Below are 14229 nucleotides of genomic sequence, written 5' to 3' on the forward strand. Positions count from 1 at the left end.
TTTAGTGAGAGGATGGGTTGGTCCCCCACTTTTAACTAGGAGAGTAAATTCTCAAGCCTCTTCTATGTGTGGCGTCTGTGGTTTTGTTTCTAGCCGTTTTGAGATCAAACTGTCTTGGTGCCAGTTCCAGCAGTGTCTGTCATTTCTCAGCGTTCTGTCGCCTGTCTGCCATCCTGTGCTGGAGTAGTGTTTCTTCGGTGACGGACTGAGGCTTGACAAAGGGCACTGTGTCACTGACTAAACAGCCCCACATCTGCTGCGTAGGCTGAGCAAAAGAGAGTGAGAGGGGCCCTTGGTAATCTGTGCTGCTCAGGACGGCCCTGAGTGAAGACAAAAGGAAGGCTTAGAGCTAAATAAAGTCTGTCCACAAGCAGTCGTCCTTGCAGAGCACAGTACTCTAGCAAACAAGCAGAAACTTTGTTGGAGCAATCTTCAGCAGAATGGGCTCCTTGTTTTCTTGATGCGGCTTGATAAATCACCTTGTGAATCAAGATTACGGATTTATTTGCTTAATTGTAGCTCAAGAATTTTGAGAGCACTGGGAAAGCTTTTAACGGAAGTGGATTGAAGCGACACCTGAAAGACTGATCAGATCGACCATTTCTAATTCAGAACTCAGAAGAGAATTGAAGTGAAAAACTGTCCTTTGAAAGTGATTGTTCAAGATGAAGATGGATTGTTTAACAGCTGAGCAAACGACATCATAAAACTAGCAGTCTTATTAAATATCGATTCACACTGAGCTGGCGCGTTGAATGCAGGAAGGGGCGTCTTCACAATGTACTGGGAACTGTGGCTCAGCCACCTCAGCGGAACTGCTCTTCAGCGCGTTCTGTTCGGCACCAAAGGTGGGACATGCTTTAAATGTGTTTTTTTTTTATTTTGATGTTGGCTTCTTCATTTAATCTCTGAACAATTAATAGAATTGAAGCTCCCTATTTGATTCAAGTCCAGGATGGATGTTCTGATAGGCTTGAGCCCCCCTCTGTTATGCTGTTATGGTAACATATGGGTAGTTATTGCCTTGTTGTATCTGGAAAAAGATTTGCTAATTAAATTAATGAATATCCACTACTTTTCAATCCTAATTCTGTTAACCAATTACTCATTGGTCCTACTAAGTGGTGGTTGAGATGTTTGAGTGAATTTACATAGGGAAGCAATTATCGTGTCTGATAATGTCTCCTTTGTCTTATATTCTTAATTGTGAGTTTTTCAGAGGATCAATCTCTTCAAGCTAGGATGAAAACCAAGGTCTTCTTACAGGGAAGTGTTTTACAGTGACGCTGAAGCGGTGTTCAATATTAATTGTCTTGCAGTGGGAACGTGGTGTTCTCACTTCGTCAGTAATTCGTGACATTTCCAGTGCAGCTGGACACAAACAAGAAACTCGCCATCACTAGTTCTCATTGACTGGTCCCCCCCCCAACACACACAAACCTGGTCTCCTCACTTAGGCGATAACATGTGCCCCACACACGTCTCCCTGGAAAGGCTTTTTCCACGGACGCGGAGCTTCCTGCTCTTCTGCTGGGTTTGAGGGCTTTCAGGCAGCAACACTGAGGTGAGAGTCATTCCCCAGTCTCTTCAGGCCTGCAGCAGTGGCGTGATTGTGGGTCAACAGTAGTTCATATGGGCTAAACAAATCAAATTGTTTGTTTTGCTTGTGGGTTTCAAGGCTGTTCAGCAAATGCTTTGCTGTCCACCAGTAGTACAGCACCATGTTGTTCTCTATTACAGGCAGTCGGCTTTCAAACGTTTGACTTACGTCTTTCTAAAGTTTCAAATGCGGCAATAGTCATTTCCTTAACTTCGAAGGAAATGCAAGCTTTACAACAACAAAAAAACGAAAGCGTCAAAAGAGACAAGAAAACTGAAATCTTTATCATGTATGTATTCAAAACATTTATGAAGAGCTTACAAAGACTTATTTTAACAAAACTGAGTTTTCTTAATATTGCCATTTGGAATTCTAGCAAATGTACTTGCAATGCTACTCTAGATGAACAGGTCATACCTGCTCAGCTGAAACTCCATATTTGTAAAAAAAACTGAATTTATGATGAACGGGTCATACCTGCTCAACTGAAACTCAATATTTGTTAAAAAAGACTGGATTTACAAGAGAAACAACTGTAGATTTTCTGAATGATCACAGTGTGAGATCACAGGAATATTTTAGGTCTTCTCAAGAAAACGCAGGATACCGTGAATCATCAGGATTTGCATTAGTAGTAAAATCATACAATACAATCAGATGTTTTTGTGTTCCAGTGCTGTATCAGTACAGACTTTTAAACCCCTTCAAGTTCCTTCTTGCCATTGGTCTCTATCCGTGTTCTGTTTCATGGGCATCTTCTCTCAGTAGCTAAATGCCACAGGAATCGTCACTAATTTACCCAATATTGAGACCTAGCTTGACTGCAGAGAAAACCCTTTAGTTCAGAGTTCGAAGCCCCTGCCTTGCACAGCGCGATTGCATGCAGTTGTAACTAAGACTCCTTCACACTTAAGCTGGCCCTCAGCAGCTACAGATTTAGGTCAAACACGCGTCGCACTTGAGATTTAAAGCAGCTCAGTATGTTCATACTTGACTGAAAAGCCGGCCTAAATTTCAGCAGACTGCCTTTTTTTAATAATGTAAAGATGTGACATAAACAGTGAAATGGTGGTATTGTCGATGTCAAGCCAGTGGATTTCTTACAAAAGAACAATGGAACACAAAGCACAGGACACAGGCGGAAACTACATGGAAGTATATTTCAAACCGAGATCAAGTGGCACTACTTTATCCAAAGGGTTGTGGGAGAGTGGAGCAGGCTAGCCAGCCATTTTGTTGAAGCCAATAGTGATGAGATCCTTGGATCCTACTAACTTCCAAACAGGCTAGGTAGGCCAAATGGTCTCCTCTCGTCTGTATTCTTTCGAATGATCTTATGAATGGTAAAATTGCATGGCAGGAATAAGTGCCAACACTTTTTCAACAATTTTTATACACTTTCTAAAAATGTAAATAAGAGATGTTTCATTCCTTGTAACATTGCCAGTACTACGGTATACTTCATATAGTACTGCTTCACTTCATACAGTGCTTTTAATTTAAATCAGTTTATGTTTAACTAAGTGAGTGCACATAAATAAGCTTTAATTGATCTTAAGATAGAGCATTATATACAGATTGAGTCTCTGACAGACATTTGTGTGTTTAGCTTCCAAAGGAATGCACAGTATGTTTTTTAGTTTTAAGATGTTTCCTAATTTTTTACATTCCCAGACTTTGTCAGACACAGAACACACAATGAAACGGAGATGGAATTCTACATTAAGGTGTAATTGTAGCATGCCAACGTAAAGGAAATGAGATGTTTCAGACATACTGGATTCTCCAAAGTTAGTGCCCTGTGGTAGAGGACTTTTGAGTTGCGCCAAGAGACAAAAAGAAAAAATGCTTGGAAGGGGGTGGAAATTGGCTTCTGAACCATAAACATCGCCCATCTGCCATAGAGTCAAGTTGGAGCACAGGCTGCAATCAGAAACCATTCAACTTGGAATGCCGACAAAACAAAGTTCAGCAGTACTGTCTGTTCTGCTGCTCACACCTGTCACTAATTGCAAACTACTGTAACTCTTACACTGCTGTCTGGCATTTTGAGTGTGTAATTTTCATGCTGAACAGGGCCTGGTCTGGCCTGGATAAGCTTATCAGGGACAGGATACGGATTTTACTTGATTCCAACAGTTATTTGATTTTAAACCTATATTGTGTAAGTAAGTAATGTACAGAATGATTTGGATTGGGGATTGTAGCCCTGTTTTTTCCCTAATTTTACTTTCTTATATGTTAAGCAATCTGTCAATGCAGAATGTACCCTCTAATAATATCCAGAAGACATAGTATTGGAAGATTCAGCTGGCAATGTTTTTCTCGAAATGCTCTACAGCTGGAGACTTTGTTGTGTCATGAATTAATTGTAGGAACAAAGAACATAATATGGAGGTCTCAAAGCAGTTGTGTCCCTTTTCTTCCACATACAATTCTGAAATGGGTTTTTTTCTTCTAGGTTTCAGCTGTTCTAGAAATATTTGAAACATGGAAAAACCTTGTTGTTATCCCTTCGACTTTAAGCAGTGGCGGACCTCTCATTTTAATACTGGACCTTTGCCCAGTGCTGTACAGTTTCTTTTAGATAATGAAAAATGTTTTCGCAATGAGAATTCCGAGATCAACAGTGATCGGTTTCTATAGAGAAGAGCCTCTGCCTTATTAGGCGTGGGCCAGAAGGAAATATTCAGACCCCCTTAAACCACACCAGGACTGGCGAGGTGCCCGGGCCTTTGAGCTGCAGCACAGCTGCCCTGACTCGCTCTGCGATCCCCTGCCAGCTGTTCCGCAACAAACCAGGAGACCTAAGGGTGGAGGGGTGGAGCGTGACATTCCTCTGCCCACAGCGCCACTCCCACTGCTCACTGCTCTGAGGCATATAGCCGTGTGGGAGAGGTGCCTTGCCTGATTTGAGCAGAGTCCTCCATGGGTGTCTGTTAAGGCCACTGAAGGATTGACTAGGGGAAATTGATTCCTTTAGAAAAGGGGACAGAGCATGCTCCTGCGGACTCTTCCGCCCTCCAGCAGTTTCGAAGAAGAGTGGAGCAGACTGACGGGCCACCTCTCCCAGAGCTCGGAAGATGTCTATCAGACTAGCCTCTCAGGTACCAAGGGCTGGATCACTGTTACAGAGCCGCACTGCTCCTCCAGACACACCTTCTAAGGTTTTATTTTTCAGGCTGTTAAGCGGCTTTCTGTAGTTCTGACTTCGCTGCTTGTGGCAAAATCTAATCAGCCTGTCGGTTCGTGTATTGCTAAAAAAAAAGAAATGTAGAAACAACTGTTTTTGTTATACTAGAAGTACATTGATTGCACCTCTATCAAAGGTTATTCCTCACAGTATATTATATTCACTGATTGAGTTAAACTTTGGCCGCTCTGGCTTATCAAGGATATGTGTAGACAACATGGTTGAGAAGCACATGAAGAAATGAAACTTTGTGTTTCTGTTGGATTGCAAGAGCTTTGGCCTTTCAGATCAAGGGTCCAGGGTGTCTCAGGTTTATGCCCACAGTACTGCATGGTGGTTAGCGCTGTTGGTTGTAGCTGGATTTAATGCCAGACAAAGGGGCTTTCTGTGTGGAGTTTGCACGTTCTTTCGGTGTTTAAATGGGTTTTTGCGAAGCGCTCCAGTTTCTCCTTTTTTAACGCACGTTGTCGAGGTTAGGAGGCATCTCGAAATTGTTTCCGTTTACAAGCCCGGTGATGAGCTCGTGTCCCACCCAGGGTGTGGTCCCAGCTTTCTTCCCCTGCTTTTTGAGGAGTGAGCCTCACTAGGAATAATGGCTTTCTGATACAGGATGGAAGGGTGCCAACTGCGGTGGTCTTCCTTCGGTGGTCTGGCCAGGTGTGCTTGAACTATATTGTTTTAGGTAAAAGAATGAGAAAGGGGATAGTCCAGTCTCCTCTCAAGTTAGGGTCACAGCAGAGAAAACTGAGAGCAGGAGGCATTGTTTTACCCTGGTAGTGACAAATCTGCAGACTGCACACCCCGCCGTGTTGTTGAAACTCACGTGCTGGTGTCTTTCAAAAACCACAGGTTGATAATTAGCTACTAGAAACCAAATGAGTTAGATGGATCGAATGGCCTCCTCTAATGAGCGCTTATTTGTCTCTTACTGAGAAATTGTGTGCAAGAGATTTTGGTGTTTGTGCAGTGGGTTGCAATATAAATGTAAAAAGATGCTCCAACTTTTTCCTTAGTCAATTTGAATTCCTATTAGCTTAGCTTTGACTAAGTGGTTTTTAGGACGAGTTCCAACAGCATGATCACTTTTGAACAACTCACTTTTAATGATGGATTCAAGCATAAAATCACGCTGTTACTTCTCTAAAACAGTTCAGGGGTCTTTCTCACACCTGAAGAAGGCTCCACAGCTGAACATGTTGTGTTTTCTTTCTTCTCTTTTCAGCATGGAATAAACCTATTGTTCCTACTCTGTAACTATACAGGTTCATAATTTGAATTCTAAAATCTGGAAGCCAGAACAGCAGAGGTACAGATCCACATAAGCGTAGTCAGAGTAGACTCGTTGTGAGAGTTTTGCACACAACTATACTTGGGCTACAACCTCCCTTTGATTTTGGGTGCTTTGAAAAGCTCTGGGGGTCTCTGGTAGTGACCCCAGGTTGAAAACCATAGCAATGATTTTTTCCAAGTAGCACCAACTGTTGCATTTACAATGCTCACATCCTCTTGGATTTAGATTCTGAACAAAATAAGTTTTTGTGAACTTTAAAAAAATAAATGGGGCGCAAGTGGGGTCCCCCCAAACTAGGGTCGCTGCTGGCCGTGGCTCCTGTTGAGCCCCCACTGTTGCGTTTCACACTAGCATCCTGGACGAGTGTCCCTGTGGCTCTCCTGTATCCCCGAATTGCTTTGTTGACTTTCCTGTGTCTTGTCACCTTCCAGAGGCTCTGCACCGCCCATACGGCCTCGAACCCGACTCCTCGGCTCTGACGGAAGCAGTGCGCTGGAGCTCCAAGGAGAACCTGCTGGGCGCCACGGAGAGCGACCCCAACCTTTTTGTTGCACTTTATGACTTTGTGGCCAGTGGGGACAATACCCTGAGCATCACCAAAGGTGAGAGACACTCCTGATCTCAGGAACAGCCTGAACCTTGCATGGCCTGTTATAGATGCTTATAGTGGAGATTCACATGCTGAACTCCTGGGATGCTTGTTTCTTACCAGTTTGGTAGATGGTGGGTTTTTGTCCTTTGAATCCACTTCCAAATCCATCGCTTAACAGGGCTGTTACGTATGCCACATCAGCAATGAGAAATGTGTCATCGAGAAACAATTCCAGTTATGCATTATTCACCTTTTCCTTTCTGCATCCTCCTTTCCGAGGGCACCGATCAAAGAGATTCCTCTCTTGCGTCGGGCATACAGCGTTGCCTCAGACCTCTGCGGAATTCGCACACAGATTCAGTATCTTCTCAAACAAAACTCAAACAAACCTGATTATTGTACGATGAGTGTGGCTGCCCTCCCCACAGTGGAATTAATGTTCAACTACACTGAATCACCGAATTTCAGGCAGGGCCTACTCCACACCCTCGTTTGTCCGGATTTAATACGTAATTCCTTAAGAAGAGAAGATGACATTGGGTAAAAAATGATAACGTAAGGATGAGTGAAGAAAACGCAGGCCCTTTTCAAACTTGCCCGTTAGATTTGAAAAATGCAGTCTGCGAGAACTGAAACATGATATTGTGTGTTTCGAAGCTGTTTGAACAAAGTTGTTTTGTGAGCTAGATGTTATTTGACAATGAAATAAATCAAAACGGACCTGGACAATCTGCTTTCTCCAGCACATGTAACACACATGTAAAGTGTCAACAGAATGTTCCAACCTGCCAGTATAACTGCGTTTTTTCCTGTTATTTCCTCAGTTCATTGACATTGCCTGTGTCTAATGATTTTCTTAGGATATTTAATGTTCCTGGGTCATCCAAGTATATAATTCTTATATGGCTCCCAGAGTTTTCCTAAGTCCCTTTATAGGAATAAGTCGATTTCTGATATTTATGACTTTTTAAATTTTTATTACTTATGAATTTGTTGTTTTAAATATCGATGTGTGTTCTAGCCAGCCATTGTAGATGGCTTTAGAAATAGTCTCTTCTGCTCTGGTGAGCCCTGCCGCAGATCCGTGACGGAGTGTGTGTGTGTGTGCTCTGCCTCACCCAGGGGAGAAGCTGCGGGTGCTGGGCTACAACCAGAATGGCGAGTGGAGCGAGGTGCGCTCCAAGAACGGGCAGGGCTGGGTGCCCAGCAACTACATCACGCCGGTCAACAGCCTGGAGAAGCACTCGTGGTACCACGGCCCCGTGTCGCGCAGCGCCGCCGAGTACTTGCTCAGCAGCCTCATCAACGGCAGCTTCCTGGTGCGGGAGAGCGAGAGCAGCCCCGGCCAGCTGTCCATCTCGCTGCGCTACGAGGGCCGCGTCTACCACTACCGCATCAACACCGCCTCGGACGCCAAGGTCGGTCCCGACCCATTTAGTATTATTCCTAGGATTAAGAATTCCAGTCCCCCCCCCCCTTCCCCCCCGGCTTCCGTGCTGAGACCTGCGAACCCTGCAGTGTACGAATTCCTGAAGCCAGCTGAGAAGAAAAAAAAATCCCCTTGCTTCAGACACTTCATAATCTTACTTTTGAACCGAACAGATCTTTTTTTTTTCCATTACTTTACAAGGACGGCAAAGTGGCATGCTGTGGTTTGTATGAGATCATCACGTAACCCAAGGAGTAAGCTTAGAGCATGCCATTATAGGAAGATTTTCCCAAAGCCCTAGGCAGTAATGGTAGATTTCAGAATGGATGGTCTCCCTGTATGCTTTGTCCGTCTGTACCTGTAGCTAAGGTCACCCATGTAAGCGAGGTTATCTAGTGTTCCGAGCAATCCTGCAAGGTCTTTCTTCCAGCTAGCTAGTGTCTCAGATGAAGGGACACTCCTTACAATATGCAGTCACAGCTGGCATATGATGTCCACACATGGAGACTAACAGGCATGAACACAGCGGTTTTCTTTGTTCACTGTTTTCAAGTAGCTGCTGGTTTACGATCTACCTCTGAATCAGAGGTGGAACTCCCTGTGTTACACCATACGTCTCAACACAGTGGCTTTCTATGAGATTGCCAATTCCTGCTTTCTTCCCCATATTTCTAACAGCTGATGAAATTTATAAAGAGTGCTGAAAAGCAGGAGAAAAGCTTGCAGAGGTGAATGACTAAAACAGAGACTTCATGTCATGGTTTTTTTTTACAAACATGCGCATGTAGCCTCTTAAGTAATTTATTTAACCCCACTGCCCCCTTGTGGATGTATGGTGTAATGGTCACTAAAAAGTCCTGAAATACCAGTAAATGTTTCATATCCAATGTTACTTTTGCAAAGAGTTGCATTGTGCTGTTTTTAAATCATTTATGGCCCTCTTGAGCTATATTTTAATTATTGTCTCCCTCTCAGACGTTAGTTTGTCTTCTGAGCATCATTGTGGTCTTAGTCTCCATTACCACTTCTTATTAAGCCGGAGTGGAAGTTGCACTTACACATTGCTGGTCAGATCTGTATTTGTCAGTAGTGTTACTGCTCAAAATGTATGACTCAAGTCAGATATTTTTGCATGTTAATACAGACTTAAGGGGGTCAGGAAAATAGTGTAGTTAAATAAAATGGTTAAAATGTCAAAAACATACATGAACAGTTGGTAACACTTTGTGGCATGTCTGCTCTTTTTATTCTCAGGCACAGCCCTGACAAAAAGGTAGTAAATCAGAGGTAAAACCTAGACAGACCAATATTTATTAAGAAAACAATTACACAGGTACACAACATTAAACATTACACTAGGACAGCAAGCTCTCTCTAACAAATTTTAAATTGCGGCGCTAAGATTACTTGGCCTGACTGATCCAGTCCAAGACTGATCAGAACAATTTCCACTCACACGGCACAAGCTAAGAAAGTTAGGGGGGGTTCTTCTCCATAGATCTCTGTTTCTTTATCTTCCTTCTGTTTCCCTTGACGTTTTTCTCAGAGACCCAACGTTTTTTTGTTTTCTCATATGTGAACTTAACAAATGAGAACTGTGTAAGTTATCAATTTTAACAATATATGTTAGCTGTCCAAAAGCACCTTTCAGAAAGCAGGACAATTATCAAGTTCTCAGGGATGTGAACTGAAATCGATATAATTTTCTTTGTGGCCTTAAGACCTGAAAAATAAAAATAAAAGGAAAGGCAGGAGTCGCTGAGGTACCCTTGGGTTTAGGGGCCGCAGAGAGTATTAATGACTCCTCACCTGGCAGGCCAGTCCAGTTTCTCACTGCTAGCGGTATAAATGGACACCAGCTGTTCAGGCGGGGTGAATGTAGATGAGCTGGTTTCCCTAACCCCTGCGGGGGTCAGCCCTGGAGAGACGGGAACAAGCTCTGGTCTCATGATCCAGTCAGGGTGCTTCGTAACACAGCCCCCCGCCTCCCCAGGTGTACGTGACGGCGGAGAGCCGCTTCAGCACGCTGGCAGAGCTGGTGCACCATCACTCCACGGTGGCGGACGGCCTGGTCACCACCCTGCACTACCCCGCACCCAAGTGCAACAAGCCCACCGTCTACGGGGTGTCGCCCATCCACGACAAGTGGGAGATGGAGCGCACCGACATCACCATGAAGCACAAGCTGGGCGGCGGGCAGTACGGCGAGGTGTACGTCGGACTCTGGAAGAAGTACAACCTGACTGTGGCCGTCAAGACACTCAAGGTCAGGATAGGTAGATTACCAGCAGATAAAGAGCTTTCATTGTGGCCCGGCAGTTCACTAGTGTAACTGGGGTTTGACATTCCAGAGGTTTGGGTAGGGGAATCTAGCAGAAACATGTATGTGTCACCCTTTATCTTTGATATGAAATATCATTACCTCACATTGCTCATTATTTATACCTAAATAGCGCAATCTGGTTTATTTCTATTGCACCTGTTGAAAACCTCAATTATTTACAACGAAGGGAAAAACTTAGTTAAAATCAAAAACATCTAATAAAAATACAAAATTCACAGGACAGAGTATGTAAATGAGCTTTCCAATGGAATTTTAAAAACCTCTGCAGACTGGAGGTTCCTGACCACTCCTGGGGGGAAATCCAGTGATGCAATCAAATGGAATATACAGTCACCGTTGGAAAAGAGTCTTGTTTTATCAGTGATGAGTAGTCCAGAAAATTTCCCACAACCGTTTCAGACAGAATATATCTTGGCTGATCTGCAGAAAGCTTTTTAGTATTTTCATAAAGAATTTATGTGTTTCCATCTAGTCACTGGACTGTGCATTACACTGCCTGGGATGGTGTGTTCTAGCTCTCTTTAAAGCGCCAGCACCTGAGCAGTTATGAAACACTGACAAACTGGCCCAGTTATGTTAAAACTGAGTTGGAATGAAAACCTGTCGACATACTAGCCCTCCAAAAAGTGGATTGGACACCCCTGTCTTAGACATAGAAGTGTATATTTTGGATATCAAAGCATGTGATCGTCTCTAAGACTTCTTTTGTTCTTTTACTGCATTATGTAGGAAGACACAATGGAAGTAGAGGAGTTTTTGAAAGAGGCTTCAGTCATGAAAGAAGTCAAACACCCCAATCTGGTGCAGCTGCTAGGTGAGTTACTTGGTGCTGCGCTTTGGGTCTGGAGAGCACGGCCCTTACTTGCCGAGCGATCCAGAAAGCTGGTCCTGTGTGTACTTGGTACTGTACAACAACAGCAGAAACCCGGCAATCCTGGGAAAATCTTGTACACATCTGCTGTCGTACAGTTTTATAAGTGAGTCTTTTGTTCCCAAGATTTTCCTTTCGTAAAGGAAATACCGAAATCTTTAATTCTTAAAGTATTATTGCACGGTACCTTATGACTTCTATATCATCTCCGTGTACAAGAGTCCTGCCTGTGTCTAGGTTTTTGAACATAGCTTTCAGCATCTTGTCAGGAAGCTGTAACTGCTTGCCTGCAGCTTGGTAAGCAAGTGTTTGTCCCTGGCAGGCGTGTGCACTCTAGAGCCGCCGTTCTACATCGTGACGGAGTACATGCCTCATGGGAACCTGCTGGACTACCTGCGGGATTGTGACCGCGAGGAGGTGAACGCTGTGGTGCTGCTCTACATGGCCACGCAGATCTCTTCTGCCATGGAGTACCTGGAGAAGAAGAACTTCATCCACAGGTAACCTAGCTCCTGGATCCCAGCACCTGCATCTTCAGAATGAAAGGACTTTTGTTTAAAGGTCCGGAGTGCATTCCATCAGCCTTAAAGTTTTTATTCTTGCAGTGAGCATATAAACCAACTACAGATCTACAATTGGGGTTTGTTCAAAAATCAGTACAAATGTTGTGCAGTGCAGTGGTAGTAGACGAGTAGGATTCGAATCCATTGTGGTTGCTATTTGAGTAGCCAGCTGAGTTGCTTAGATAGCTAGGCACAGCTAATTCCAATCCCTGTCTTTTTTATGTGTCAAAATCAAAACCTTGGGTCTCCTTTTTTTGATGACCTGAAAGAGATTTTTAAATGTGTCAGCTCATTGTCTAAGGGGCATGATGCAGCTATAAGTTATGGACGTTTCTGATCTAGTATTTTTTGATTGCTTGTTTTGGGGACTTGGCATGACTGCAGTTTATTGCTTCATTTCCTGGTATATTCTGTATTTTAATCTTCTCTGGTATAGATTAAACATTTTTATAATAGAATAACAATCTTCCACTAACTATTAGACTATTAGAATATATAGCCAATGAAAAACCCCGAGCAGGAGATGGGAATGAGTGAGTTGCGAGGGTGTGTGACGAGACTCTGTGGGACATGTAGTCTTCAGGGCGGACTGATGTCTCTGTCTCTCTCTCCCTCAGAGACCTGGCTGCGCGGAACTGCCTGGTGGGGGAGAACCATGTGGTGAAGGTGGCGGATTTCGGGCTGAGTCGGCTGATGACCGGGGACACCTACACTGCTCACGCTGGGGCCAAGTTCCCCATCAAGTGGACTGCGCCCGAGAGCCTAGCTTACAACACCTTCTCCATCAAATCTGATGTGTGGGGTCAGTAAACAGACTGAGCGCCAGCTACTTGCACAAGCAGCTTTTTGTCCTCCATCAGCGAACATCTACACAGAAACTGAAATGTCCGGGTTTCTTTTCAAGTTGCGTCTCTGATAAATTATGCCATTAGAGTATTGTCTACGCAGTGTGTATGCAAATGTCCACAAAGTTTTTTCTTTTCTGCTGCGGTTGTTTTGGTTTACTGGGGGGTTCCCTGGTATAATCTCTTCTCCTTGTTTCTGTTGGCACTGGACTTTGTTAATGCGTGCCTGTGAAATACATCAGTCAAGTTCAAGTAACTTTCATTGTTTTAAAAGTCATTTTCCCTGTATGTCATGCAGTCCTGAGAAAACTATTGTCATGCTGTAATAGGTGAAGGTTTGGTCTAGGTCTGTAGGGAGTAAATTATCTTTTTCTGTGTGACTTTCAGCCTTTGGCGTGCTGCTCTGGGAGATCGCCACCTATGGCATGTCTCCTTACCCAGGCATTGACCTGTCCCAGGTGTACGACCTGCTGGAGAAGGGGTACCGCATGGAGCAGCCCGAGGGTTGTCCACCGAAAGTGTACGAGCTGATGAGAGCCTGTGAGTACCCCTTGAAATCCATGGCACCTATGTCTACAGAAGAGTAGATCTTTGTATTAACTTAAGTTTTTAACTTGCACTAAGCACACATTTATAATTGCTTAAACTTATAAAGCGCTTTTCTGGACTCTCCACTCAAAAGCGCTTTACAGGTAATGGGGACTCCCCTCCACCACCACCAATGTGCAGCATCCACCTGGATGATGCGACGGCAGCCATAGTGCGCCAGAACGCTCACCACCCATCAGCTATCAGTGGGGAGGAGAACAGAGTAATGAAGCCAATTCATAGATGGGGATTATTGGGAGGCCATGATTGTTAAAGGCAAATGGGATATTTAGCTAGGACGCCGGATTTACACCCTACTCTTTTTGAGAAACGCCCTGGGATCTTTAATGACCACAGAGAGTCAGGACCTCGGTTTTACGTCTCATCTGAAGGACACCTGTTTTACAGAAGAGTGTCCCGGTCACTATACTGGGGCATTAGGACCCACATAGACTGCAGGGTGAACGCCCCCTACTGGCCTCACTAACATCTCTTCCAGCAGCAACCTTAGTTTTTCCCAGGAGGTCTCCCATCCAGGTGCTGACCAGGCTCACACCTGCTGAGCTTCCGTTGGTTGCCAATTGTGAGTTGCAGAGTGATATGGCTGCTGGCTGAATTGGAAAGGAATCTGTTCTAAATCCCCTAATAGGAATAAAGAGTTCTGGGTATCCCAGTGGCTTAGTTTCTCTATTTGACGAGGTTGCTTCTAATCGGGGCTATGTCCTTCGCTAGCTGTGACCAAAGCTGCTCCCAGTGTGCCCATTGTACTTGTGTTAGAAGCTATAGAGGCCCTTAGCTTCTAGATGGTAAACCAGCAGCAGAAATGAAGTCCAGTTTGGTTTGGTAGCTAAATAATACATGTGCTTCTCAATTTATAAAAAGAAATTGGGGGAGGGGGTCAATCTGGTCTTCC

General features: G+C 44.1%; 1 protein-coding gene across 2 annotated transcripts in view; it reads left to right on the plus strand.

Annotated features, from left to right (window-relative positions):
* Window positions 1-14229, plus strand: part of abl2 (c-abl oncogene 2, non-receptor tyrosine kinase) — a 51037-nt gene that overhangs the window by 24195 nt on the left and 12613 nt on the right. Inside the window, exons 1-8 of one of the 2 annotated variants that reach the window (XM_006635047.3) lie at window positions 4499-4707; window positions 6516-6686; window positions 7799-8094; window positions 10099-10371; window positions 11179-11263; window positions 11643-11820; window positions 12501-12685; window positions 13116-13268. In XM_006635047.3, the coding sequence (XP_006635110.2) occupies window positions 4599-4707; window positions 6516-6686; window positions 7799-8094; window positions 10099-10371; window positions 11179-11263; window positions 11643-11820; window positions 12501-12685; window positions 13116-13268 (1450 nt within the window). In that variant the 5' untranslated portion in view covers window positions 4499-4598. Of the gene's footprint in view, window positions 1-4498; window positions 4708-6515; window positions 6687-7798; window positions 8095-10098; window positions 10372-11178; window positions 11264-11642; window positions 11821-12500; window positions 12686-13115; window positions 13269-14229 lie in introns of those variants that run through there. The other variant, XM_006635046.3, reaches the window with a different exon arrangement.

Source organism: Lepisosteus oculatus, chromosome 9 (assembly GCF_040954835.1).
Source record: "Lepisosteus oculatus isolate fLepOcu1 chromosome 9, fLepOcu1.hap2, whole genome shotgun sequence".
NCBI classification, from domain to species: Eukaryota; Metazoa; Chordata; class Actinopteri; order Semionotiformes; family Lepisosteidae; genus Lepisosteus; species Lepisosteus oculatus.